This window comes from Clinocottus analis, unplaced genomic scaffold, assembly GCF_023055335.1.
Source record: "Clinocottus analis isolate CAN_PGR_092001 unplaced genomic scaffold, fCliAna1.0.p SCAF_9, whole genome shotgun sequence".
In the NCBI taxonomy this organism is placed as follows: Eukaryota; Metazoa; Chordata; class Actinopteri; order Perciformes; family Cottidae; genus Clinocottus; species Clinocottus analis.
The window spans coordinates 9,687,770-9,714,386 of NW_027176251.1; the positions used below are offsets into that span (position 1 = coordinate 9,687,770).

A 26,617-nucleotide genomic window follows, 5' to 3' on the forward strand; every position below is an offset into this window, starting at 1 on the left:
CTCTTTTCTCTCTCACATCCACCACCAGTTACCCCCTGCCCCTCCCTCCCCCGTGCAGCTACGAGTTTTCCATTTCCTTTTTTGGTGAAAAAATCTGAAACGCATGCAGGGAGGAGGACATTTCGCCAATGCCGGCAGGAGATGTGTCTGGCGGTCTGTGTGTGTGCTTCATCACGGCAATGAAACAGTCGACTCAGCATAAACAACAGTGTTTTCTATATATACACACACACACACGTTCAGGCACAAACACACAGACACACGTCTTTTACTGTCTCTCTCTCTCTCTCTTACACACACATGCAAATATCTTGAACCTAAAGTCACACACAAACACTTTCTACTGTCTTTTATTACACACACACATGGTTTCTCTCTCTAACACTTTCTCACAGTTTTATGTCCTTCCCTCGGTGCACTCACTCACTCTCTTTTCCTCTCACACACACACACACACGCACACACACACACACACACACACACACACACACACACACACACACACACACACACACACACACACACACACACACACACACACACACACACACACACACACACACACACTGATCTTTCCTCGAAAGAATTTTTAAACACACCAGAAGGGTTTTCTCCGGCTTAGACGGAAAAAACAAGTCCACAGAAAGCTACGGCCGACAGCTAAATCAGTAATAGATATTTTACTGGAACCACAAATACACAGAGAATAATAAACATGTTCATTTATTTAATAAAACTTCACAAGTAAAACTAACCATATAGTATTAAGCCATATCAATTATCATCTTTCTCTTCTTTTTTTTTTTTTTCTTTTTTTTTTACAGTAAGTTCATACTGTTATTGTCTCAATGTTATATTTTCCATCTTACAATTTCCATCTTTTTTTTGGCAACTCTGACTCACCAGCATCAAAGCTGAAATTATGAAATACAGGTATTTCTTTTTAATAACTTTTCACATACATGTTACAAACTGACAATGGAAAACAGAATACTAACAGTGTTTAGAGCAACAACATAAGTATTTCCGCAAATCATGGCATGCATACTCCTGCAATATGCAACAACGTTTCAATTCAGCTTCTTTGGGGTCAAATGCTGGCTCTTTGAGCAAGGGTGATAAAAAAAAAGAAAAAATAATTATTACAAAAAATAAAAAAGACAGAAATAAGATGAATATGTATGTGTCATTGCAAAGTTCAACAAAAGCAGATACAGATAACAAAAGTGGTCTGCGTGCCATGTTTTTTAATTGTGTTTTATTGTGCACATAACATGGTAGCAAAATAATATCTTATCAAAAGTGCAAAGGACTTTAATGATCATAACTAGCATAAACTGACTACCTCACTGAAAGCATAATTAGCAAAGCTTTTCCACATTTTGGCCTTGTTTTTACTCTCTGACATTCTAATTAAAATGCTTAAAACTGCAGTTATAAGGACATTAAAACAGACAAATAGTACCTCCACCATACTTTGAAATACAGACTGAGGTTTACATACTATACTGTAGCAGTGTTCTGCCTCTCCTCCTCAGTCTGATCCCTACCTGAAGTGGCAACTATTTTATATAAAATACGACTATCTTTTTGCAAAGTGACTCGCAATTTGCATTTATTTGGTTCAATTATTCATACCATATAAATGGTGTTATTCTTAAGGCACTGCATAAACTTTGTTGCATAAAATCATTAACTTTTTTGTCAAAGAGGAAATCTTTGTGAAACAACATTGCAGCACTAACTCATGGATGAAGATCAAGGACCACAGGGAACGGATCTCTTTATATACAAACAACCTGAGAGGCAGCATTTGTTAGCCTGCGTTACCTTCTTCGGTAATGACTTGGGGTTCTTGAAATGCTGTGGTGAAAGGTAAAAGGTAAGTCAAGGGTGAGAATGTGGTGAAGGACTGCTCTATAGGTTGCTGTTGCAATCACGGCACAGGATCCTGTCGGGACCATCAGGGAAAAAGCCGGCGCCCACCAGTGAGGCAGAGCACTGGGAGCAGGTGAAGCATGGTTGATGCCACTGGCGATCCTCAAACGAGATGTACTTTCCTCCTCCAAAACCTAAGACAAGAAGAGCAGCTTCAGACTTTTGAATTCAGCAAACCACACATGCTTCAAAACATAGCTATGGGATTAAGAAATCTTCGGGAATTTTTGTAGTTTAAGTTAAAAAATGTAATTATTTCTTTGTAACGCTGACATCCATGAGTAAATAAGCAAAGATCTGAGTTAAAATAGTTGCACGCAAATGAAGAAACTGGCTGCCAACCTTTGAGTCAGTCTATTTTTCACATTTAACCTGAAATCAATACCAAAAAGTGCGCTAGCTAAAATCAATATTATCGTGAACAACATAGTCACGTCATCTTACCTGTGATCGGTTTGCTGCAAGCCTCACACTTCTTGGCATACAGGTTGCCAAAGCACTTGAGGCAGTAAGGACTCTCGTCCCGGGAGGTGAAGTGTTGCCCCGCCAGCTGTGTCTTGCAGCTGGTGCACACAAAACACTCCTTATGCCACGGCTCCTCCCGATAGGTCACACCACCTTTAGCCAGGGTCTGAAAATGAGAGAGGTCAAAGGTCTTTTCAATTCACTTCTAAAATATTTTGTGAAAATCTGGCAATAAGTATAGGGCGCCATCCTTCCATCCCTTGATCTTTTCCCACTTGTGTTTCCCATTTGTTTGCATTTTCTATTTGAATACCAGGCGAGGGTCATTGGGATTTTTTTGGATGACTTTACTCACCTTTTTACAGCGTGTGCATCGCGGGGCGAACTTGTCCTCATAGCAGGACACACAGTAGTGTTCATCCTTGTCAGGGATGAAAGACTTCGAGCCAATTGGCTGTTCGCAACTGTGACAGATGAAGCAGCCCTCGTGCCATGTAGAGCCTGAATACTCCAACTTCCTTGTACCTGGCAGAGAGAGAGTGATGACAGGAGGCAGAGAAAGAAAAATAGGAAGAAGGTTAGAAAGATTGAAAGAGAGCAGAGGGAGACTTAACTTTTTGTGTAGAATGCATCTTGTTTTGTGTTTTTGTGGTAATTTTATTGAACTATGAAATGATACACTTCAATTGTTTGAAGGCATATACAACACGTTTTGTCTCTTAGATTTATTTCATTTTAAATCATCATACCACAGGCCCCATACTTTTTTCCTACTGCTACTAACTGGCGGGATGCCATACAGAAAGAGATAATACCATTTCTTATATCCCTTAGCTGTTGAGGTTTTTATTATGATGGTTGGTTTATTATTTGGTGATGCAGTGATTCGGGTGAAGCCGACAATACACTCTATCGTTTCATTGCTACAGGCTATGTGCTGAAGCTGTGTCTCTAGTCAAAATCAGAAAAAAACACAAAAAACATCCAAGGTTATAAAATTTAACAGTAGCTCAAGGAGGTAAATATTAGCAGTTAGGTATTTGACAATTAGAATAAAAGCGAACACACTGAAATGCTAAATAGGTATAATTTTGGGGGTCATTGTAGGTTATTCTCGGCACGTTACGCATGCACAAAAAACTACAATCTTAGGTCCAATTATTGGTTGGACTTTAAGGTGCCATTTATGTCGACTTAGTCAGGAAAAAGGAATCTGACTAGATTCAGCCTAAATCTATTCATCTCTCTTGCTATATTTTTAAACACAAACTGCTCTTGGAATAATGCGCAAGAATGTTGTGTTTCCTTTTTTTTGTCTTTATGTATTTAGCACTATCTGTGTCTATTAAACCTCTTCAGTTGGTGAAGATGTTATTATAGATTTATCTGGTCCAATAAAAAAAAAAAACAGTCCATTTGTATGGTGTTGGTATTAAGTTTTCTCTCTGCTTCCGTCTCCGACATTAACAGCTTAAGCTGTTCAACTTCAGTTGTCAAACAAAGTGAAGTGTGTCTGTCTCTTTTGAGGGAGGATTTGTTTTGTCTCAGCAAAAAAGGGCTGTTTTGTTCTATTGTTGGAGAACACTCTCTAAAATTGCAGCATTTTTTGAAACAGTGATGCAGTATTGTACCGTATACGACTAATCACCAGGATATGTCCTAGTTAAAATATATTTGACCTCAACACTCTCTAAAACTTTTTTCCTCTCAAGGTGACTTACCAGTGCATAATTGAACAATGTAATGCAAAAGTGTGACCTTGATAAGAAAACACAAGGTTGTCTACATTAGAAATAAAGGGGACTGTGTAAGCTACTATGGGGGGGCTGCAATAAGTGACTTGCTTATCTTTTGTTATCATCAGTCTGCTGGCAGCCCACGAGCCCTGGGGATCTGGCTTACGTACAACAAGTCAAGCAGACGGGCAATTACTCTGTCAAATTCAGCCCTGGCTGGTGAATCCTGGATCCTCTGTCTCTTTCTTCTCTCCTTCTTTTTTATTCTTTCTAAAACCTCTCTCCTTTCTATATCTACTTGATCTGTTACTTTATACTTTTCATTTGTCTCTGCTTCCTGGAATTTGTCACATCATCATTTTCCAAAGTAATTTCCCTATCTATTTTGAAATTTGAATTTATAAAATAAAATGTGGATGAACGAGACTAATGCTTAGTGGGTGAGTGAAGTACCATAATATATGGCACTGTCAAATGCATTTCATGCAAAGTATGTCGCTCCCTCCTTCATTCTAATTTTATTTAAATCACCTCCCACTTCTTGGATTTTAAATAAAGCTTGTTCACGTCCAAAAAAACACGGCGTAGTTGGAAAGTGAGTCTTTCAGAGAGCACATAGGGGATAAGCCTTGTATCTCAACACCCAGTTGTATCTTGCAACTTTACCTGGCATGACAATTTTGTCGCAGGCCACACACTTGGAGGAGAACTCATTACAGTAGCAGTCATTGCAGAGCAGCGCGTCCTCCTGGCTGGTGAAAGGCTCGTCCGCCAACGAGCGATCACAGCGGAAACAGCGGAAGCAGTGCTCGTGATAGTGCCGATCCTCATAGAAGAGCTCCTGGCAAGAAAACAAGAGGAGACAACAATAAATTCAACGACCATTATAATTATCAGTCTTTTAAATTTGTTTTCATCTTTTACAGTTTCAGAATTGAGGCAAATAAGAAAAAAGACTGCAAAATTTAACACCAACAAATTGGGTTTGGGTCAAATTGGTGAGGGTCAAACTGGCATATAGTCTGCATAGGCAGTAACCAGTACCTGGTTACACTGTGTGTGTACATGTACAGAATGGACTGCACTTTTGAGCATGACTGTTCACACAAAAGTATCACACATGGCTTTATTTTTCACCCACTTGTTGATAACTCATTGGCCTCCTTAGCTAAACAAACTACTAATACTACTAACTACTACTTCCCCACGTTGTAAACTCCACTAAGCAGTGTATGCCAGTCTTAAATGATCCACTTCATGTTCATGTTTTCCATTCAGGCAAGATTCAAGTTGAACTTGATTGTGGGAATTATAGGAGAACCTCATGCTGCACTTTTATAATCTGGGACCAAACTAGCTGTTGGTTTATTTGGATTCAGTGAAAAAGTGCTGTATAATTGCATGTTAAATTAACCTTTACTGTCTTGCCACTCAAAATATATAAAGCATGTCTCATCTAGCATGAATTATGTGTCATTAAATGACATAACTTCTCTTATAGCAATCAAAGAAAAGTCAAACCATGGTCTAAAACAATGGCTTAAACTAATTAGGACGATATATTAGTTATGTGGCTCATATTGTGGAAAGATAAAGGGCACGTTTGTGCGGTTAATTCCACTGCATGTATTACCAAAAATGAATGTTACAGACATATTTGAGTAACATGTAATGTTTTCTTCTTTTAATTATACATAAAACTTGGTGGCGTTCACGATTTAATTCTGCATAGACTCCACATGTTCCTGTTGAGTAGCAGATAGATGATGCAGGTCTGATCATGTCAAAAAGGATGCCTTACCCTTGCGTCATGGCCGATCAGCTCTTTGCATTCATCGCAAGTGTTTGAGAAGCGGCTGTCGTAACAGGGGATGCAGTAGGGGCTGTCGTCTGACTGGATGTACTTGCGGCCATACAAGGACTCCTTGCAGTTGGTACAGTCAAAGCTGTCAGCCATTGTAATGTTCTTTAAATCTGAAACAAAGTAAAGCAACAATTGAAACAAAAACAAAAAAGACAACAAAGGTGAACAACTTCAAACAAGATGAGGCAAAGAACAAAGGGATGAGCCCAAAGAAGAGGATGATTCAGTCACCTTTTCCGGCCCAGCAGTATAGTCTTTCACTGCCAATGTTTACTCTGTAAATACTTCCACTTGTACCAGCGATGAAGTTGGGCTCAAACAAAACACGGCGTGCAAGTGGGAGCAAGTGGAAAAAGAGAGAGAGAGAGAGAGAGAGAAAGAGAGAGAGAGAGAGAGAGAGAGAGAGAGAGAGAGAGAGAGAGAGAGAGAGAGAGAGCAAAATCCCTATTAACTTTTATTCCTGTGCAATGAAAGTGTGACTGATGCGGAGGGAGGGGACAAGCGAAGGAGCTGTTACTTTACTTTCTCTCGGTAACTACCAGAACTCTTTCCTGTCGCTGTCGACCACTCGGAGTCTGGAGCATGAAGCAGCATCAAAGAGCACAAATGCAAACTGAATAACTTCTCTCATGACTGAGTGGGCATACGGTAGTGTATAGTGTATAAGCCCGCACATCATACACACCTGTTAATATTCATGAGCCAAGAACGTATCTGCAAGTAGAGCGTGGACCACCAACAGATGGAGAAACTCTACGAAGCATTCAAGTGTTTGCGTGTGTCAAAGGCACAGACACTCGGAGCTGTTTGAACACGACTCCCGAAAAAAGTGTCTTCGTGTCAGCATAAAGACGCACCGACAGTAACATGCACACACACAGAAAGTGTACTGTGCATGGTTCTCACCGTGTGATAGGCCCCTCGATCATGACTGAGCACACAACAAAGTGACAGAATAATATTGTGAGAGCATTATGGCAACAATATCAGGTTGCCAAAACATTACAGCATGGCTGGAGGAAAACCCAGTGATAAGTGATACAACCCTCTGGCACGATGCGCTTCTGGCTATTCATTCCCACCACCCAGTAATAATAATCTGAGATATTAATCAATCAAACCGCAAACTGGCACTGTGCTGCCTGTCTTACACAATAAACCACAAAGTCCAACTACGCAAGTGCCCAAACGTCATTTACACAAAGCACGTAGCAGACATGCGGAGACTCTAATACAGGGTGACACAGAAAGAGGGAACAAAGACTAAAAGCCAAATCACACAAGATCCATCATCAAAGAAAGCATTAGTCCCAGACTCTCATGTTTCCTCTGTCTCAGCCCTTTGCGAGACAAAAGCTCTTAATGAGTCGGGGTGAGAAAGTCAAGACCCAACAAACTTCACCTGCTCACAGTATTCATATTTAAGCCAGTGACAGACTTTTTGCTCCCCCAACACCACTCCCCCGAACTGGAAAGAACACAGTTCGATAACGTTAAGACAGGTCAAGCAGCCCTGCAGCCGTGTGTGCACACTGGCTTGCATCACCGGGCAGCCAAATATTTCTAATGACTGAATGGATACCTTTTAGTTTCTGATGCCTCATGTTATAGGATCCATCAGGGGGTTATAAAACAATATCAGAATAAGCAGCTGTAGTTGGCCTGGGCAATGTACAGCAAAGTGCCGAGTCAGAGTTTTAACTTACATTTCAGTGCATTTGACACACCATTCTTCAGACGTTGCTATCAGCCCACGTAACCGCAACCTCAAGATTAGATCAACAAAGTAAAGAGCTGAAAACGAGCATTATGACCTTAATGTTATCTGCAGTGCTAGTAGGTATGTGCTGCGTTTGCTTGCCAGGTAAGAGAACGAGACGGGGCATGACTCACAAAGCCGGCAGGCCAGCGCTATGACGTCTGATGTCAGCTTTAATTTCCAAAGCAAATCAGGCAACTGTTTATCGCCCTCCCCGATTTCCGATGTATCATCCACATAAGTAGTCAGAGGCTATAGAAAGTAGGTCATGGAACTTCCTTAAACACAGATGTCTAACTAGCCAAGGTCCCTGTACCTGAGATGGATCACTTAAGGTGTCCCTGGTTGCATTTTTTCCTTCACAACAAGTTTTTTTAAGGTCTCCAGAGGGATGTTTGAGCTAGAATAACTAGTTTGCCAGCTATCTGGTTCGTATTAAGTAAAGGAGAACTCACAAAAGCACAGATGGGAACGTTACACTCAATTGCAAAGATTCCAAACATAAATATGTAATCCTTTAGAAAGCAGATGAAGGGATTGTATTTCAGATAAATTTCACCTTGAGTATCAGTGTTTGAGGAGTCAATGCAGAGCCTGACATGAACTCCTCATCACACAGGCTCTCACAGAGAGGGGGCATGACGTCAGTGCACTGACCCCCCCCGGACGATGGACTAAGATGTGACTGCATAGAGTACTCGCTGACCCAAAACATACAACAGCAAATTGAAGGGAGAAGAGAAGGATCTGGGTCACAATGAACTTCAGTCCGGAGGCCAGTTCTCACAGGGGGTTTGTATCTGACTGCTACTGTATATGCCAACTTCTCAGCAGAGGTCCATCTACTTCATGTCCAGAACCCAGTGACTAACAACCCTGCTCTGAGTTAATATTGTTCCCAAATACCAGAGCAAAAACTGAATTTAGGCCCATGGGAAAAAATGTGGGTTTCAAGGAAATCGGCCTCTCTACAAGACAATGGTCTCGAATTATTCTACTGAGTTTAATTACAGTATTGCAATACGTGTGAATCTCTATTTAATAGAGGCAACAGTGCATTCCATTCACAATAATGAATCAGAGGGAGTTCCTGTGAGAGAGAGACTAAAATGTGTATTATTTGATATGGCTGTATGGGTTTGAATGACTCTGCAGAACTATCTTCATCTGGCTTTCTTAACCATTGCAAGTCTGTCTGCTGGATGAAAGGCCTTACAATGGCATTCTCATTGGTCAGTAAATTAGTCTGTTTCTCAAAACCAAGTCTATCCAAAGCAGATGGATGAATTTTATACGGTTGTTCCTTTATGGACGATCTTTACATTTTTAGGCTCACCACTAAGGCTTAATGAAAACCACACAAGCTCTGCCACTCGGAAACTATATTTAGGGACTTCTTTCAAAGAGAAAAGCACGATCAAAATTAATTGTGTGTGTCAATTTATGACTGTTCACCGCAGAGCAACAGACCAGTGCTAGAAAGCAGGCTGCATACTGTTGCAGGGCCACATATGGTTGGTCAACGAAGGGCCAGCAGATATACCCTGTCGAGTCCAGTCCGGTCCCACAGGCAGGCCCGGTAATCCCCAGCACAAACTTTGCTTACGCTCTGGTTGATTCTAAATGATCAGTCCACACAACTTGCTGGGAACGAGCCCGCCAGTTCCTTCCCCCGCCATGCATGAGTAGAATGTGCTTGTTAAATACCTGTTTTACTATGACAAGACAAATCAATTGTTAAGATACGCAGGCACCTATTATGGATAAGCTTGTGTGTAGTTTAATTATTTAGTATTAATTATTGTTGTCTTGTAATATTGCATCAGGCAATAGCCCAATTTACAGTCAACAAAGGTAAACAGAAAAATATAAAATTAACTCTAGCTTCACAATTCAGCACACAGTATTTCCAGGAGATACAACATTTTGAGTTTCCTTTTATTTAGTGCTACAAATTAAATTAGGTTCTATTTTAAGCTAAATGATGAGGATTTTCCATGAGTCCATACAGTTAATGTCAGTGGAGCAGCTGCTGCTCACTCTGTTTTTGTCTTCCTTTTTCTCACTACAACAACAACAACAACAACAACAACAAAGCACACAGTGGCCAATGTAAGAGTGTCATATCTCTGCCACAAAAACGTCACATAGCGGAAGTGGTGCAACTGTATCCCACCTGATAAGACCAACATGACTCAGTCTGACAATGATGCATGACACATTTTTAAACGGTTTGGATTAATGCCAAGGGGCAATTGCTGTAGAATGAGGTCTGCAAGTAATGCAGATAGTTAGAAACCATTTCACGACCAGGGCTTTACTTGTTAGGTCTGTGTATATCGGTCCATTGTGAGTCGTAGGCTTTTATGTCCAAGTGTATCCTTTAACAAGTGTGGATGTTAGCATGCAGAGTGATTAGGTCTGATTTACTTTGACAAAGTGGCGGCTATGAAGCCACTTAGTCACATTTTACCAGTGGTGGGCCGACAGGGCCTTCCAAGCCATCACTGCAAGCCAAAATTATAGCTATTTTATCATTTAAGTGTTTTTCACAAATTACATGTATTATAATTATTTGTATTATTTTCCCAAAGCACAGATCCTGTCATCCACTGTTGCTCTGCCTTCAGCCTGCTGGGGGCGTGGGGTGGCTCGGTCGGCCAAGAGGCGCTGCATAATTGTGCGTTGCTCGGCGGGGAGTCCGCGCTGGTGGATGAAGTGGCTTCGTGGGTTGGTCCACGCGCCCTGCGCATTGCTCAACAGCAGCGTCTCCTTTTTTTCGCGTCATACTGGTGGAGTGGCTCCCACTTTTTCGCCCCCAGTCCGCCTATGATGTGGACTATACGGCACTCATTGAAGGCCTAGGTTTAAAACCCACGGCCCGCCACTGCATTTTACTGTTTGATCTTTTGGCAGTAAACAGAGAATAGAGTGAGATGATGATTCCTCTTTATACAGCTCCCAGAGGGAGTGATGAAGGAACGGAGAAGAAATCAAACACAACAAGAGGACAAGAGACAAAAGAGAACTTTCAGCTTTAAACTTTAAGAAGGTTACAGTGTAGAAGCAAATGGATGCTGAAGCAGGATCTTAAAAACCTCTGACAAAACTTAAATCAAAGTAGAAGAAAGTAAAAAATAATGATAATAATGTACATTAATTTATCACATTTCTTTGCTCAAAGTGTACATTTTAATTAATACATAAAAACATAAAACCTGCCTTTTACAGAGCATGCTTACATTTGAAGTGTAATTGAAAAAAATTCAACAATGAGAAAAAACTGCAAAACATTTTAAATTACAAATAAATAAATATTTTCTTAAGAGACGTAAGAGTTTAAATACACAAAAGGTTGAAAGACAGATGTGTTATTCTGTGGAACGCACATGAAGTGCTGTCAGAAAAGAAAGATTTGGGAAAATAATGTTGTAAAATTATGCTTGAAAATTTCCACAGAGGCTGTCTCTAATGTTTCGGGGTTGGCAGTTTGTGTGCGTTAGTGAAAAAAGTGCATTTCCAATTTTCATTTTCGAGGGGTTTCGAGGAACTAGAAACCCTGCAGTGGAGGATCTGAGGGTTCATGGAGGAACATCGAGCAACAGGGAGTCTGTGATGTCGGCTGGTCTTAAGCTGTTGAGAGCTTTGTAGACAACTAAAAGGGCTTTAAAATCAATACTGGAGGCTATAGGCAGCCAGCGCAGCCTATAGCCTCGTCTGGAGTGATGTGTTCTTTATTTTGCTCTTGTTAGCAGTCTCAAAGCAGAGTTTTAGATAACATACCGCATCTCAATGGATTTTGCAATAAAGAGTGCATTGCAGTTGTCTAGTCTACTTGAGATAAGATGACTGCATTAGGTGATTCAATAGAGGCTGTACTTTTGCAATATGTCTTCGATGGATTAAGGCTACTTTGATCACTTTATTAATATGGCGCACACAACGTCTAAGATAACACCCAGACGTGCAACCTGTGGTTTGATTAGATGAGTTAGATGAGCAAGTTTCTTCAGTAAAGCAGCACTCTTGAGTTTTTTTGGCCAAGTAATTTGATTTTTGTTTAAAAAAGTGAGACGGCTGAATTTGGATGAACGCATACCACCACATCGCCTTCTGTTTGGTGTTTGGACATCTTCCAGAGACACTAATGCTCCTTGGCTGGTTTTGAGATGTAGAAAAAGTACAGCACTGGACACTTGAGTATATCATTTGAGGGCCTGGTTTAGCGTATCAAAAATAAAGTACAATGTCAAAAACACACTTCAGAATAGTTCATTTGTGTCTGTGTTCAGTGGCCACTTGAAAGGAGCCTGATGGGGAAGTCGTCTGATCTTATTTATTCCAGCGCCTCACAACCGTGGAAGACTTTTCCATTTGGTGACTAATGCGAAAAGACAAAGGCATGAATTGCAAAAGACTTTTTTAATGGTCCAGAACTTGTGTTTATGACACAATGTCAAAGGGATTACGTTCATGTTTTTCTTCAAGGGACAGGAAACTGAGGTCAGGTCCTTTGGGAGAAGCTTCTAGAGCCACATTATGTGTGAAACTGCACAAGCTTAATCACACCAACATGGCTGAACGTGTGCATGGACAAGTAGTCACATCCATTCAGGGTCAATAAATACACAATAAAACGACACAAAAAGTGGAGATTGAATTATTATACTATATTTGTTATACATTAGTCATACGTTTGGCGCGCATCAGATAAAGAAAGACTAGGAATTGAAACGACACACAATGGATATTATTATTACAGGAAGCGGAAGAAGTTGCTCATGGACAGAAAATGCTCTTTCTTAAACAAATGTCCTTATTTAAACAAGCTTATAAGTACTGGTTAGGGACATACAAACCATAAAAAAACTATTTTAATTCTGATGTTAAGAAAGGATTTTGTATACTTATAGTTTGTAAGAAATGTGAGTTTAATAAAGCATCATGCTGTTTAGTGTCATTGTGACATAGATTCTAAGCCAGAAAAACAAAACTGCAATCATCACTGTGACATTTACGACTTTGAGCAATGTGCGGTCATCATTTTATACGATGGGGTCAGCACTCAGCGGACGTTCAGTTGAACTTGGAAAACAACCGGCGGCTCTACTTTGAGTGTTGTCATTTTTGTAATCGCTCGATCTTGCATGAGAAGAGAACCATGACCACCCACATTCTCAGGACACTACCGTAAGCCTTTGAGCATCTAGCTATAAAACAGCTTCATTTACAGACTTTCTTCTTCTTCTTTTTTAACATCAATGAACAAGCTGTGGCAGGGCAGAGGGGAGTAAGAGTGGGGGTTGGTCCGGAGGCACCTGAGACTGCTTCTCTGTGGGAAACTGGGTCAGACTTCAAGATACAGTACAGGCTGCAGGACCAGACGCTGGAACGCTAACCTGTTATTGTCCCAGAGCATTAAACACTGCTTGGTGTGAGTGGGACAGAGCAGAGGGCTCAAATGAAAGCCAACATCGTAAACATAAAGGAGGAAAATGACTACCTGCAGCGTAAAATGTCACCACGGTCTTTGTAATTTGGCAACCTTGGCAGCTTTTAACGACCGTGCTGTTGTATGGATACGACTCGATGTCTTCTAATATTAGTCTGGATTCTGTTCTGCGGTACACACTGCAGCATTAGAGCAAAGCTGCAAGTAAACTGCACGTCAAACCTTCTGGACTCAATTATTAAAAGGATTTGATGTGGTGATTTAAATGTGTACAAAAAGATAAACAAAAGCACAGCACAAGCCTGCACTGACGTATGTTTGGTTATACTTAAAACATACATTAGTCATAATCTGACAGTTGCTTGGCACACAGAAACTTGAGAACATGCAAGCAAGGAGGCCTCCATGTGCATACGGATGACTTTCTGAAGGAGGGAGCGGCTGAAAGGGCAATTGTCACAACTCATCGGTCCCCTTCCACAGGCGTGTCTCAATCCCAATGTTCCAGAATACGCCACCAACACCAAACAATAACGTCGCAATTATTTTAAATCATACAGTACTGTTCCAACCACCATGAGGGAAAGTTTAGAACTCAGGAATGGATCTGAATTTATTTTTATATCACCGTGTCTCTGGATGACCAGGAGGCTACATTTTTGGCATTTGTCGTCCTTTGAAGAAAAAAATGCTGCCATACATTAGTGCGTCGCATCTGGTTTACATTAAGGAAACTATGCAGTCAACTCCTGTGTGCCAGGGGAGGTTTTGGCGAGTCACTGCCTGGAGAATGCAAGAAAAGCTCTCTCTCTCTCTCTCTCTCTCTCTCTCTCTCTCTCTCTCTCTCTCTCTCTCTCTGTCTCTCTCTGTCTGTCCCTCTCTTTCTCTCCCTCTCTCCCTCTCTTTCTCTCCCTCTCTCTCTTTCTCCCTCTCCCTCTCTCCAAGAAAAAAGAATCTTGACAGTGTGTGAGCTGATCTTTGGATACACTCTGAGGCGGTAAATAGTGTGCTGAGAGGAGAGGAAGGTGAGGAATGCAGAAACAATGGAGTTAAAGAGTGTGTGATAAACATCCAATAGACAACCAAAAGATTAAAAGCCGCTGCCTGCTGAACAAAACTGCCCACGCCACAAAGATAAGAATACTGTATATAAGGAAAACTGAGAAAGGTGCTTAAGTTTTCTTTTTTTAGAATAAATAAGTTCAGTAGGGTTGCGCTAAAGCCTCTGTATGAGAGGATGGGTATATTATTTGTCTTTGAACAAACATGGCTAATAATCCCAGGGACTCCTTTACTCCAAAGTTTCCCAGGGCGGATTTGTGCCCTAAAATGGACATCTTAGTCATTATCCTAATATCTTCACATCGTCCCTGTCGTCCATTACCCTGTCATCCATGGGATAGGGCATCCCTTTGAAACCCGAAGCCTCCACTGTTCAGTGAAGACCCATCTCAGTTTTGACGCCTGCTTTGTTTTGGACTGTGGAGCTGTTGTTTACATAAATGCATTTAATTTGAAAGCACCCTGGCCTACACATACTGCACTTAACATGTGTAAAACAGCCCAGTCTCCATTCATATCAGAGTAGAATAAGAAGTATGCATAGTGAGGTCAGGGTACGCTACTGGTGTGCAAGCCCCTGGAGAGGACGTTGTTTTCACATGACCAGCCCGAAAGAGCCCTTCTGATGCAATATCTTTCGCGACAAAACAGAAATATCAACACTTGTGTGTGTGTGTGTGTGTGTGTGTGTGTGTGTGTGTGTGTGTGTGTGTGTGTGTGTGTGTGTGTGTGTGTGTGTGTGTGTGTGTGCGTTTAGAGGCCAGGCAGACACAGAAAACGTCTTGCAAGATGTTACAATGGAAAATTACCTCTGGACCGTTCCTATAAATAAAACTAACTGCTTTCAACTGTCAGAGCCAAGAGACGTAGAGGCCAATCTGGCCTCCTTTGATTTACATAGGTCCTAATATGGATTTGAGGCACGTGCCTTTGAGTTGTTGCTGTGGGGTTTTGGACCATGGAATCTGACCATGGGTCAATGAGGATGCTTTGACTTTGGCTATGCATTTATTGTTGAACTTTGGGAGAAATGCATCTTATACAGCTGGCCTTGTGTGGCCACAAGGCCAGCTGTACAAGAGTGTGGCCTTGACATAAGCCAAAATAATACAGTTTTATCAGTTGTTTTTGTGTTTTGTCTTGAGGAAAGTTAGGAAGTTTACTCTCATCTCAAGGTGCACTGATTACTTGGATTGCTAGATATTCATAAATAAAGTTGTATGAGGATACATAATGGTTAAAAACAAGCCCAAGCATGACGACAATGAGTGCATCATCTGTTGTGATGTAAACGTGACAGCGTGTGTTTACGCACTACCTTTGTGGCTGACCCACAGGGAACGAGGACCAAGGCCGACTGCGAACCAAAAGACCTAAAATGGCTCCAGAAGACTGGCCATTCCCAGGTGGTCTTCTAATGTTGCTGAGTCAGTGAAACCAGCCACAACATCAAGGAGCTGGGATAAGGTTTCACAGGCCGCACACTCAGCAATCTAAGCATGCCACACACACAACTGTGCAGAGCACACCCACAACTGCTAGCAATTATTTATAACTCATTCAGACTTGCGGCTCGTGGCTGCAGTGATGGCACCTGACCCTGAGGCCCGGATAAGACTGGTATTTATTAAAGTATACATCCCGACATCGTCAGTCATGAATATTCAGCATGTTGCACATAAGCAGGTGGATGTTTCGAATTATTATATGCTTTTCATGGGTATTGTACACTATAAGCAGTAAGAAAGATCTACATCTATGACACCTTCATTCCTGACACTATAACCTTCAGAAGACTAGTTCATGCTAATAAGAAGAAAAGTTGTATGTTTTCTTAGAAAATCAAGGGGTGTCTGCCAAATGTAAAAAAGACTGGGATGCATGTCTAAGAAGTCATTTCCAGTACATGCAGCCATTTTTTCCCCTTTTCAGACACATTTCCATGGTAACGTGTAAACAGTGTCCTCATTCCCCTGGACCATAAACCTCTTGGCGGTGGACACTGCGTTCTCGTTTCATGCTGCGCAGCGCTGACTGAGGGTTCAACCCAACGTTTCATTGTGGCAATGTGAAAATGTGCTATTAAATATATTGAACCCACAAGGGAACTCAGATGTCAGATATTAATACATCCCAAAGTTAGGTCACTTATAGAGACTTTAGTTCCTGCTATTTCTACACTGGGGCCTGTAACACAGATGTAGAAAATCAGGTCAAACTGACCTAAAATAAATGAGACAGTTCACCACACACATACACACAGACACACACACACACACACACACACACACACACACACGCACACACAGCCGTATTATGTCTGCAGACACAGTCCTGCAAAAGTACAAAGTCACAAAGACACAGACACACCTGCAGCCATATGCGTGAGACATCACGCACCTACAGTAGTATGCTCACGCACATCTAAACATGCAAAGCTGGGGGTAGATAGAGGGATCAAACGAAAAAATAAACACAGCAGCCGAACTGGGGGACAATGGGCGACTTGTGCAGGAAGAGCAGACACAGTGAGCAGCTGCATACACACACCCTCAGTTTGTTTAAGTCCCTTTGTGGGGACTTCCCCTTGAGTGTAATTACTGCTCATATTCACAATCCCTGGTTTTCTGCTCGCATGAATGAAGCTGATAAGATCAAACAATTTGATGTATTTAGGAAATGAGTTTCAAACAAAGTGGGAAGATCTTGGTTCTGACAATCCAATCACATTGAGTAGCTGATTAATTCAAACCAGACTGAGGCACTGGGACTGACTACTGCCAAGCCACCAGCCTTAGCCCTCAATCCTCACCAGCAGAGCAAAAGATGGAAGCTCTACTTATTCAAACAATGATGTCATCCTTGGTGAGACTACTGGAGCGAGAGATTTAAATGGCAAAGAATGATACAAACAGTTTCCATTCAGACTGTACAGCAGATACTCTAAATTTCCCCTGATAATTCTGCATACAGCAGCAAAATGAAATAGCTGGGCTCTGTAGGAACACATCTCTCTTGACCCAATTTTGATTATCCCACAGAGGGGCCGCCTCCTTTTTCCTCTATGTCACTCTCCCTGTTCGCTTTGACCTCTAAATTGATCACTGTGGAGGGAGTCACGAGTCCATTGGATGCCCTTGGAGCTCATTTTGGCCTGTTGGAAACCAAACACACTGATGAATTGCCACATAATCAGGAAGTGCATATGTGAGTGGTACGCTAGTGGAGGTTAGAGACCTCAGGGTCATTCATCCCCCTCGCCGTGCCGCCAGAAGGTCCCTGCTCTGAAATGCAGCAGGCAGGCTGTGTGGCTGGAATGAGCTCACTTCAAAGGTGTCCATAAATCATGGTGCCATGCATCCCAAGACTGCCTCCACCCTCCACGTCCCCCCGTCGCTCACCCACCTACCCTTTCTCTTTCTCTCTGCTGTCTTTCCAGCCTAGGTTTGCTTAGACCTTGAGCCTTTGTGCGTTACCATTTCTTACTTGAGCGTTTGCATCCACCCACACCGTCAGGAGAGGTGCATTTGATTCTGTAGTACTCTGGAGGTTAGCAGGTCATGTAGAAATCTATTGTAGCAAAAGAACAGTGGAGCAGTGGAATGGTAGCGATAGATGTAAACATGTACTCGCTCAAAACCGATTAGTGGTGGTATCAAAAAGCAATACTCCCGTTGGTAGACAATGGGTCCCAGCGGATTCATCTAAGGTTCATTTAAGTCTCGAGAAGAGCTGCAAGTTCAGAAATCCTATAGCTAGTTTCTCGACTTTGCCAGAACAAAGCTGCAATCCGTCAGGTCCTTATCTCCCAGTGTCACACACTAGGATCTCTTTATCATGCAGCCATGCAAAACACCATTCATCTTCCCCACCTAATTCATTATCAGTGATAAAATGCAAAGACCCAGCTGCAGTTGTTAAATGGAGAGGCGACGTGAGAACAGGTGCTTTGGTAAACACTGATAGCGTGGTTGAATTATGTTGCTTCCCAAGCAGACCTGTCTATCTCTTTCAAATCTAATAACCACAACTCTCAGCCGACTCTTGTCCGACCTCATTCTGCCTTTATCCTGCTTCTTTCTCCTACACAAGTATTCTTAGCTTCGAGGGATGCGGGAAGACTGCTGAACACAAAACAGACACAAACATAGTGAGAGGCAGCTAGTTGAAGGCACAACGGCTCCATGGCCGCTTCATCCATCAAGTGAATTGTAAATGTATGCCACACATTGTGTAAATGAACATGCCTCTGCCTTGATTATTGGACTAGCAGAATCCAATGGCACTGGTGGATGAAGGTGAAAAGAAACATGGCTCAAACTTACAAACAGTGCTGTGCAGACAAACTGTAATACTCCCCTGACAGATCCCCGCAAGCATGACACGGTGTGACCAATGACCATCATCATGCATGAGGGACACTCATGCACGATGATGGTCATTGGTCTTTCTTTTGCAATCAATAAATCTTGAACAGTTTCCACTCACCAGTGTTGAGAAAGGGTACGATAGGATGAAGGATGGGTTCTTTTTTAAGGGGGGTTGAATGCTTCCTCAGTGAAGTCATGGTGCTTCTGTCATTGGCCCTCTGCTACGCTCTGCTTACCGTCTGGCCCCCATTTTACCCATTGATCTAATTTCCATTGCCAACATTGGATGTGGTTCCGTTTGAAGCTGAATGTTTAGGCCCATTAAAGCACTGACAGAATTGCTAAAGTATGGTGGGCCTTGAGAAAAGTAAAGAAGAAAACAACTTAGTGATGATTGCCAGACGCTAGGACTCAACAGAATGTACAGATTTGAGCAGCGTTCAGTGAGGTGGGAAAACCTTCGATCCTACTTAAACGTGTTAATGAGATGCTTGCATCCAAGCCTCTGAGCTGGTTTCAATTAATGTTAATGAATGGAATTGAAATTAAACAAAATCTGAATTACCTTTCTCTCACAAGATCACTTACATCGCCAATGCTCAAGCAGCCTGCCGCATGTTTGAATTGTTTGTGCATAATTTGGGGTTTGCATGTCACAGTTTATGCAAATGTATGAGCATGTACATATAGATTGGTGGAAGAGATGTGCTACATTTGCTCTTCGCTGCTGCTAATGCGGTCAAGCAACATCTAGGTGGCTTGGTCGAAGGCCCGAGACATATACACTCCATCAAGCTGCCATTTGTAATGGAGGATTTTATCTCTCACACAATTTTACTGGCATCACAGAGAAGGCTTCATTTCTCGGAATGACTCTAAAGATAAACAGGATGTCTTAAAGCTCAGAGAGGACTAAATATACTACACTATGAAATACCATTAAGAAGAGAAAGTTACACCTAACTGACGAGATTATTAAGTGTAGTCTGTTGTTTCTTTAGTGCTGTTCCAGAAGATAATTGCTTTTGAATGACAGGAAGGAAGACTTTCCAAAGACACAAAAATATGTTTCTTTTCAGGTTGAAGATACCATTAATGACATTGAGGTCCAGACATCTGTAATTTGTGCCCCTCCATTGAAATTTAATTGTTACGAAAGTCACTGTTTTTCTACTTGAGTGTCCCATCTGTAAACGTATTGCAGAACCATATGGAGTGCAGCGAGTGCTCTTGACTGTACCCATCTATACTTTTACAGCTGTGGAGGAGAAACAGAAGGCTATACGTTGGCGTTTCTTTTCATGTTATAAACTACATTTATGATTGTGCATATGTGTTTTTGTCATCTCAGAACTAGAAAATAGTAACATCATACGACTACATTTTCTTTAGGAGGCTGTAAAAATGTATTTTAAAATGTTTAAATTCGTTATTGGTTTCTGCAGGGAAAATAATTTAAAATGATTTTCACGTTCACGCCTGCATCTAAAGACCTTTGGAGCTTGGTAAAAATAAAGATGGTGTACAGCCCAGATTTCCTTTCTAGCTAAAGGGTCTTCCAATAACAGATGATTAAGCTACAGTAACAGTCAAAGCAGAAAAAAAAACTACAGAATTATCTGGTACTGGAGGTCTGTGAATCATTTGGTTTGACTGTAAATGCACTGATCTTCCTCTGGACTGAGTTCTGTCCAATTATTACAAACATACTGAGCTCAATATGATCTATTGGTTATAAATATGCTGTCAAACAAAGCAGTACTTCACTGTAACGTTCTCACCGCACCACTTTTGCAGACTTCAAAACACAGGGACTTGCATTTGTCTTCGATTGCGTCTTTCTGTGATGGCGCGTTGACAGATGCACCCGTTGGCAATAATAGTGTACTCGAGCCACTCCTCATCCGTTCATTCTCTCCCTCAACTTCACCCGAACAAGCCAAGAAATCCCTCCTTCGCTCTCTCTTACTCGCCTCAATTGTAAATCAGCGGCATCTTCTCATCGTCAAGCTGACATCCTTTTATAGCCACACCAAGGACACTTTCTGCCATTTATGGCTCCCCCAAAGCCTGGTGCGAGAGCCGCCTAGTATCCCATGAAGGTGAGTGAACTCAGGGAAGCAAAGGAGGCCAAGAAACATTCTGCCCGCTTCCTTCGTGTATTCAACTCAACTTTGACAGCTCACAAAATGTGTACCAAAGTGGGCCCGAGCAGTGCAAAGTGCACTCTTCTCTGTATTTTGATAAAGGTGCTGTGTCGAATACAGTCCAATTGACGGACTAGTGACTGACATAAATTCACACCAGAGAGTTCGTAGCGCGTCTGGCTTGTCTAAGCCTGTCTCTGTCGAGACCTTTGTCTTTCCAACAGAGCCATGGAGATGAACATGAGAGGGTGAGTCTGAGTGTGTTGTTTTTGTTTGTGTGTGTGTGTGTGTGTGTGTGTGTGTGTGTGTGTGTGTGTGTGTGTGTGTGTCAAATACGAGCAAGCAAAAGACATAGCGGATAAGAATGACAATGGTGTAAGATGGTGTAACACATTCTTGATCGCTTGCTAGTTTCATCATGCAGAGTAGGCGTTTTAACAGTGTTTACTTTCAGCGGGGGGAATGCTCTCGCTCACGGCTGCACTCCAAATAAACAGTCTTGTATTCATACAAGATAATACACATCTAATCAGGATGCGTAACTGAAACAAGTCCGGTTCTTATGGTTCACCACTGGAAGATGGTTGTGCAACACAGAGAGCATTACTGCACGTTTGAATAAAAATGCACATGCTGAACAGCAACACTTTGCCGTACACCCACACACGCTCTTATGGCTGCACTTCCTCTGCCATGATGTCAGTCTGGGTTCATTCTTTGCAGATGTGGAACCAAACTCTATGAAGTGTCTGGGAACCAATCAACAATAATGCAGTTGGCATTGTGGCTACTGAAGGTATAGCCATAAAAAGACACAACTACCACGGCAACAAGGGTGGACGTTGAGGCATAGTGGTGGCATGGTGGAGCAAACAAAGCACGTATACAGTGCCAAGGCTTAATTACCTCTCCAAGACATCTGTTATGAGAACAGGGTCCCGCTAACATGCTGCTGTGGAGAAATACTTTGTTAACGGCCCAGGCTCTCAGGGGTTTACAGTGGTTTGAAAGGTGACATTTTGAGCCTCAGGCATTGTTGCCTTGTTTAGTGCCTGCTGTGTATCACTGCGTAGTTAAAGACTGCATGCCACATGGTCTCAAATGATTGCCCAATTAAGTTAGTGTACAAAAACCTCCAATGGGAAAGGTGACGACATTGCTGCTCCCAGAGAGATTAAACTACTCTGTTCTTTCTAAGGTTGCTGTTAAATGATTGCAGACTTACTTATACTGAAGCTTATTTCCATGAGAAGTTTCTACTCAATGATGTCACAGAGTGTAGGAGTGTCGGTCCACCACAACACTTTGGTATAACATGATTTACTGAGTCGACAATAAGCAAATAAAGCAATAATATAGTAATCCACTTTTGACAGAAGCCATGATAATTGTAGGTCAATGGACCAGTGATTCCCTCAATAACAACATTATCCAGAAGAAGATCCCTCTCTTATCCCAGATATAAAGCTGTGGTGTAACAGTATGAAGTGCAAGCCTTGGCTTTTAACGTTGTCATCTCTCTTGATCTAGCAGGGTGAAATAACATCTTATTGCCGTGCGTACAAGAAATTCTCTTCACCCAACATTTTTCTCCTCAAGTGCCTCCATTAACCATAGGTTATCCTATGATTTAGCCATTAGTCACAGCCCGGCATGACCATTAGTTATATAAATTCATAATACACATCCCATTACCAGTTGTACAAAAACCACTGCAATTTGTCTGCAGACTTCAAATGTGTGCTTTGCTCTCAATCCTCCTTGAAGGGACTTAGTTGCTTTTGGAGCCAGTTTGCTGACTGAATTTATCCAGCTGTTTGCTTATTTATGGGCTTTCACAACATTTATTCCCTGTGTAGAAATGTACCATTTACCCAGAATGACATATTTGTATAGGTGCCATTGTATTGAGCAAGCAGTGACATTAAGCAATTCTAGATAGATTTGCACACAAATTGGCAATGAATCTTTTAACCCACAGGGACAGGGAGTTTGAAGGGAAAAGGAAAAGGTTTGTGTGGGATCAAAATTGCGTCAGGTACATACATGACGGTGAAGTTGGTAACCACCACACATCTTGCGTCATAGCATTCTTTTCATCATCTCCTGTGAAATTGCACATGCCATACACTTCCATTGGAGCATGACCCTAAGGCGAGGGCGCAGGGAAACAGTCATGCCTGACTCATACCTTTCCTCAAGCTCACAACATGGCCCAATGTGATGATGCAGCAGTGAATCGACAGGATTTCGGCACCTAACCATAATCTTTTTCATGTGAAACAGACAAAAAAAATATTAAAAAAGACAAAAAAGGACATGAAAGATAACTACCAAAAAAGTGCAAATAGTGCAGATGGAGGTGTCTGATTAATAGTTCATAGTAGATCAAGTGACGCAAAGCATAGCCCCATTCTTAATAACATATTATTAGTTTGTATTAAATTAGTAAGTGTCATTATGAGGCATCTGCAATTCTGTGTTTACAATTTTGTATTTCCTTTGAAAGCAGTACTTCCTTTGAGGGTAGCAGGTAAGTGCTAGGTATAGACCTGTAATTGCATCCCTGAAAGAATGTAATTACCCCATTAGCACAGAGTCAGTTACCTTTCACACTCCAGAACTGCCTGTATAAAGTTTATGTTCTCTTTACAAACAATTTCACATGGAGTGAACGCTGTGGTAAAAAGTGCACAATGAGTGAGAAAGAAGAGAGGGAGGGAAGGAGAGTGAGGAGGCAGGATGACTGGATTGTGAGGGGGGCACATAACCTCCCACTGGGGCCCTGGCTCAGCGGATCAAGTTTCAGACATTTACCAACAATGCAGCCATGGAGGAAGTCTTGCGCCCCTCACAATAACACCCCAGCACCTGGCTATCCCCACACAGGAAACCTGAGGACACTTCCTCCCTTTCAGGGAATTCAGACACACTCCTGCTGCTAGCCACGCGCCCCCACAGCAGAAGAGGGTGCTGACCACCAGGGGGCAAGACTCGGAGACACATGCAGCAAACTGAAAATAACTTCTGAATTATGATTAAAAAAGCACAGATACAGTTCAAAGAACAGTTGTGTGTTCTGTTCACGCTGAAACAGAAAACGTTTTATAAGTTATAATGTCCTTTTTTTTATCTCACATGTAGCACAGATGTGATGGTTTTTTTTTGTTTTTTTGTCTGTTTTTTACTAAAATCTGGATTTGGTTAGATTGTTTGATTCTGGTCGGAGTCAAGGTTGAAAACAAGTTAAGCAACTTAATAGCTGTGCTCCAACTTGTGGATTCTCAAAATGTTTGCCGAAATTTGGACAAGACACTACAAAGAGAAAATGTAAGTGAACAAGCAGTTGATGCATTACAGTCTGAAGTAAAAATCATCAAATATCACCAGCCGTTTTGGATGTAAAAACCTGCCGATTGAACGAAGCAGGACACAGAATGTGTCCTCTGAAAAAGAGCATGGAGGGTCAGACAGCTGCAAAATGTCTGAAGATAAAGACCTTCAACACAAATCTAAATTCTGCTCCCTAACCACCTGCAAACACTTGACTGCCTATTCTCCATCAACCCATAAAACCAGCCACAACCAGTCCGAATCATTTAGCTGCAGCACGGCTGCAGTTTGGAGCTGGCCGGGGTCCAACCACCACGTGGGGCTAACCTTTGAAAAACACTGAGACCTCAGAAGAATGTGACCATGGTCAATGAAGCAGAGAGGAAGAGAGGAAGAGGAAGAAAGCAAACAAATACATTATACAGCCCACGCTGTCAAGACCAACTTCCCGGATGCGAAATGGGACAGAATGACCGGCTTTTGGCTGCAAGGGGATTTTTTTTCCCCTTCTTGTTACTGAGACAAACAGTTTGTGTAAAAATACATTGTCAGTGGTGAAAGCACAGCGGGATGCATAAGAGTTGAAATTCCCTTAAGGTGTAATTTCTCAAGTAACAGACAGAAAAGAGATCTGCATCATTCCAGCCGTAGTTTTTGCAATGGCTGTAACTTACAGATTGAGGAACAGAGTGGTTTTAAATTATAACTGTTGTATTCTGTCCTTCATTTTAAATCTTCTGATCGCTGTATGTCAAAGATCTATAAAAGCTTCACCAATTCCTATTTTTACATTATCAATGTTTTTACATTTTTTTAGGGGAGGCACATGTACTGTTTTTTATTAAATGTCACTGCTCGCGTCAATCTCTTTTCTCGCAGCATCATATTAGCTGTGATAAATCCACCTTCCAGTACCTGCCGAGCACCAAACAGTTTGCAGCACAGCTGGCGGACATAGTGAAGCAGACAGATATAATGTTGCCATATGCTAATGAGATGTCTAATTAGATATTAAAAAAACTCATTACTTTTTGTTTCTAACAAGTCTGAGTGCCAAGTAACATAAACAGTTCTTCCAACTGTCTTTTAGAAGAAAAGCTAAAAAGCAAGATTTCATCTTTATTTTTTCACTGTTCCCAATAGTGTTGAAGAAAGGATGATACATTCCCAGAACAACATGTAAGATCTTGATCAAATATTCTCTGTTGGCAAGTCCCAACACTTGACTTTCCAAACACTGCGCCCAGATGACGCAACAGGTGGAACACCAAACAACCGTCACAGGGATGATACTACTACTACTACTACTACTACTAATACTACTACTACTACTACTACTACTACTACGAGCTGCGATGGACGGCCAAAACAAAACTGGAAGTTGCAGCACAAACACACCCGTTCCAGACGCCCGCTGCCATATCCCACTTCTTGCTGCTGAAGAAAAGACCAAATTAGTTTGAGGGACTTTGCTCTCTCAGGCCTTTACACGCCGCTCAGCTGGGAGCTTCTGTGACACAACAGTCGTTCCTTAATCCTTCCTCCACACAGTTCAGTGGGTCACACGGCCCAATGCAGTCTGTTCCTCCACCGATGAGATACTGACATGAGTGCAGGTGTGAGTTCGGCAGAGAAAAGAGAAGAAAAAGGCAGAAACAAACGAGACAGAAAAACACAGAGGCAGACACAAAATGTCCAGACTCCCTCTCTTGTCACAGGAAGTGGGTCCTTTTTAGTCAAGGTTTTACTCCCCAGGTGGCATGTTTGACTAAGGTGTGAAGCATCAAGGCTTGTCATAATGTCAAGCCCATGCCTGCTTTAATCTTTACACTCACAGCTGTTTCACTAAACAGCAGCAGAAACTCTCAAAATTAAAAGTACAGAAACAAATTTCATCTTAAGGCTAAATGATATGTTTACAGTTAATAGTTACTGTGTTAAATCATAAGTTTACTGATCATCATCACTGTTCAACTAGCCGTACTGCCACTACTATACTGAAAATAATAATACACATATAGAAATGAAGATGGTTTCATGAAAGGCGGTTAGAACCATTAATCATAGATTCAAAAAGTTACACTATTGCTGTCACAACCTTTGAAGTTAACGATCTTCAGTGATTCTTCATGCCATGCATTTTCATTGTGAAACCATAACCACAACCCTTATGATGCTTGAAATGAGATGTGGCGATACACTGGTTAATTTCCCCATACATTAAATATAACATTTTTCGAAGTAATCTTAAACTTAGGTCGAAGAGCCGGACAATGAAACACGTTAAACAAAAAAGTGTCGATAGGAATAAAAAGTGGTCCTACCAGGAGTACTCAAGTCAACTTGACAGGGGCAACGCGCTTCAGCGTCTCTGTCAGCGGACACTCGCTCAGATCAGATCTGGGATCAGTCTGCAGGTCGCTCCTCCGGCGGCTCGGCAGCGTCGCTCGGCAGCTGTAAAACTTTTTTGCTGTGTTTCCTTCTGACAGTA

At 41.8% G+C, this 26,617-nt stretch overlaps 1 protein-coding gene across 1 annotated transcript; it reads right to left on the bottom strand.

The window, feature by feature from the left end:
* Window positions 1-745: 745 nt before the first annotated feature.
* On the bottom strand, window positions 746-26,617 carry fhl3a (four and a half LIM domains 3a). The gene is made up of 6 exons (XM_068569610.1): window positions 26,451-26,617; window positions 5,941-6,113; window positions 4,806-4,980; window positions 2,759-2,928; window positions 2,383-2,569; window positions 746-2,072 (listed from the first exon to the last, which is right to left on the bottom strand). Exons 2-6 carry the CDS (start codon window positions 6,094-6,096, stop codon window positions 1,918-1,920), a joined length of 843 nt encoding a protein of 280 aa, XP_068425711.1. The 5' UTR covers window positions 6,097-6,113; window positions 26,451-26,617; the 3' UTR covers window positions 746-1,917.

Bases quoted from the DNA above. Each gene is read 5' to 3' on its own strand.
- fhl3a (XM_068569610.1), bottom strand. From the start codon at position 6,096: ATGGCTGACAGCTTTGACTGTACCAACTGCAAGGAGTCCTTGTATGGC. The intron at 2,570-2,758 runs GTGAGTAAAGTC...TCTCATTTTCAG, and splicing joins GATGCACACGCTGTAAAAAG to ACCCTGGCTAAAGGTGGTGT. The intron at 2,073-2,382 runs GTAAGATGACGT...TTCTTGTCTTAG, and splicing joins TTGCAGCAAACCGATCACAG to GTTTTGGAGGAGGAAAGTAC.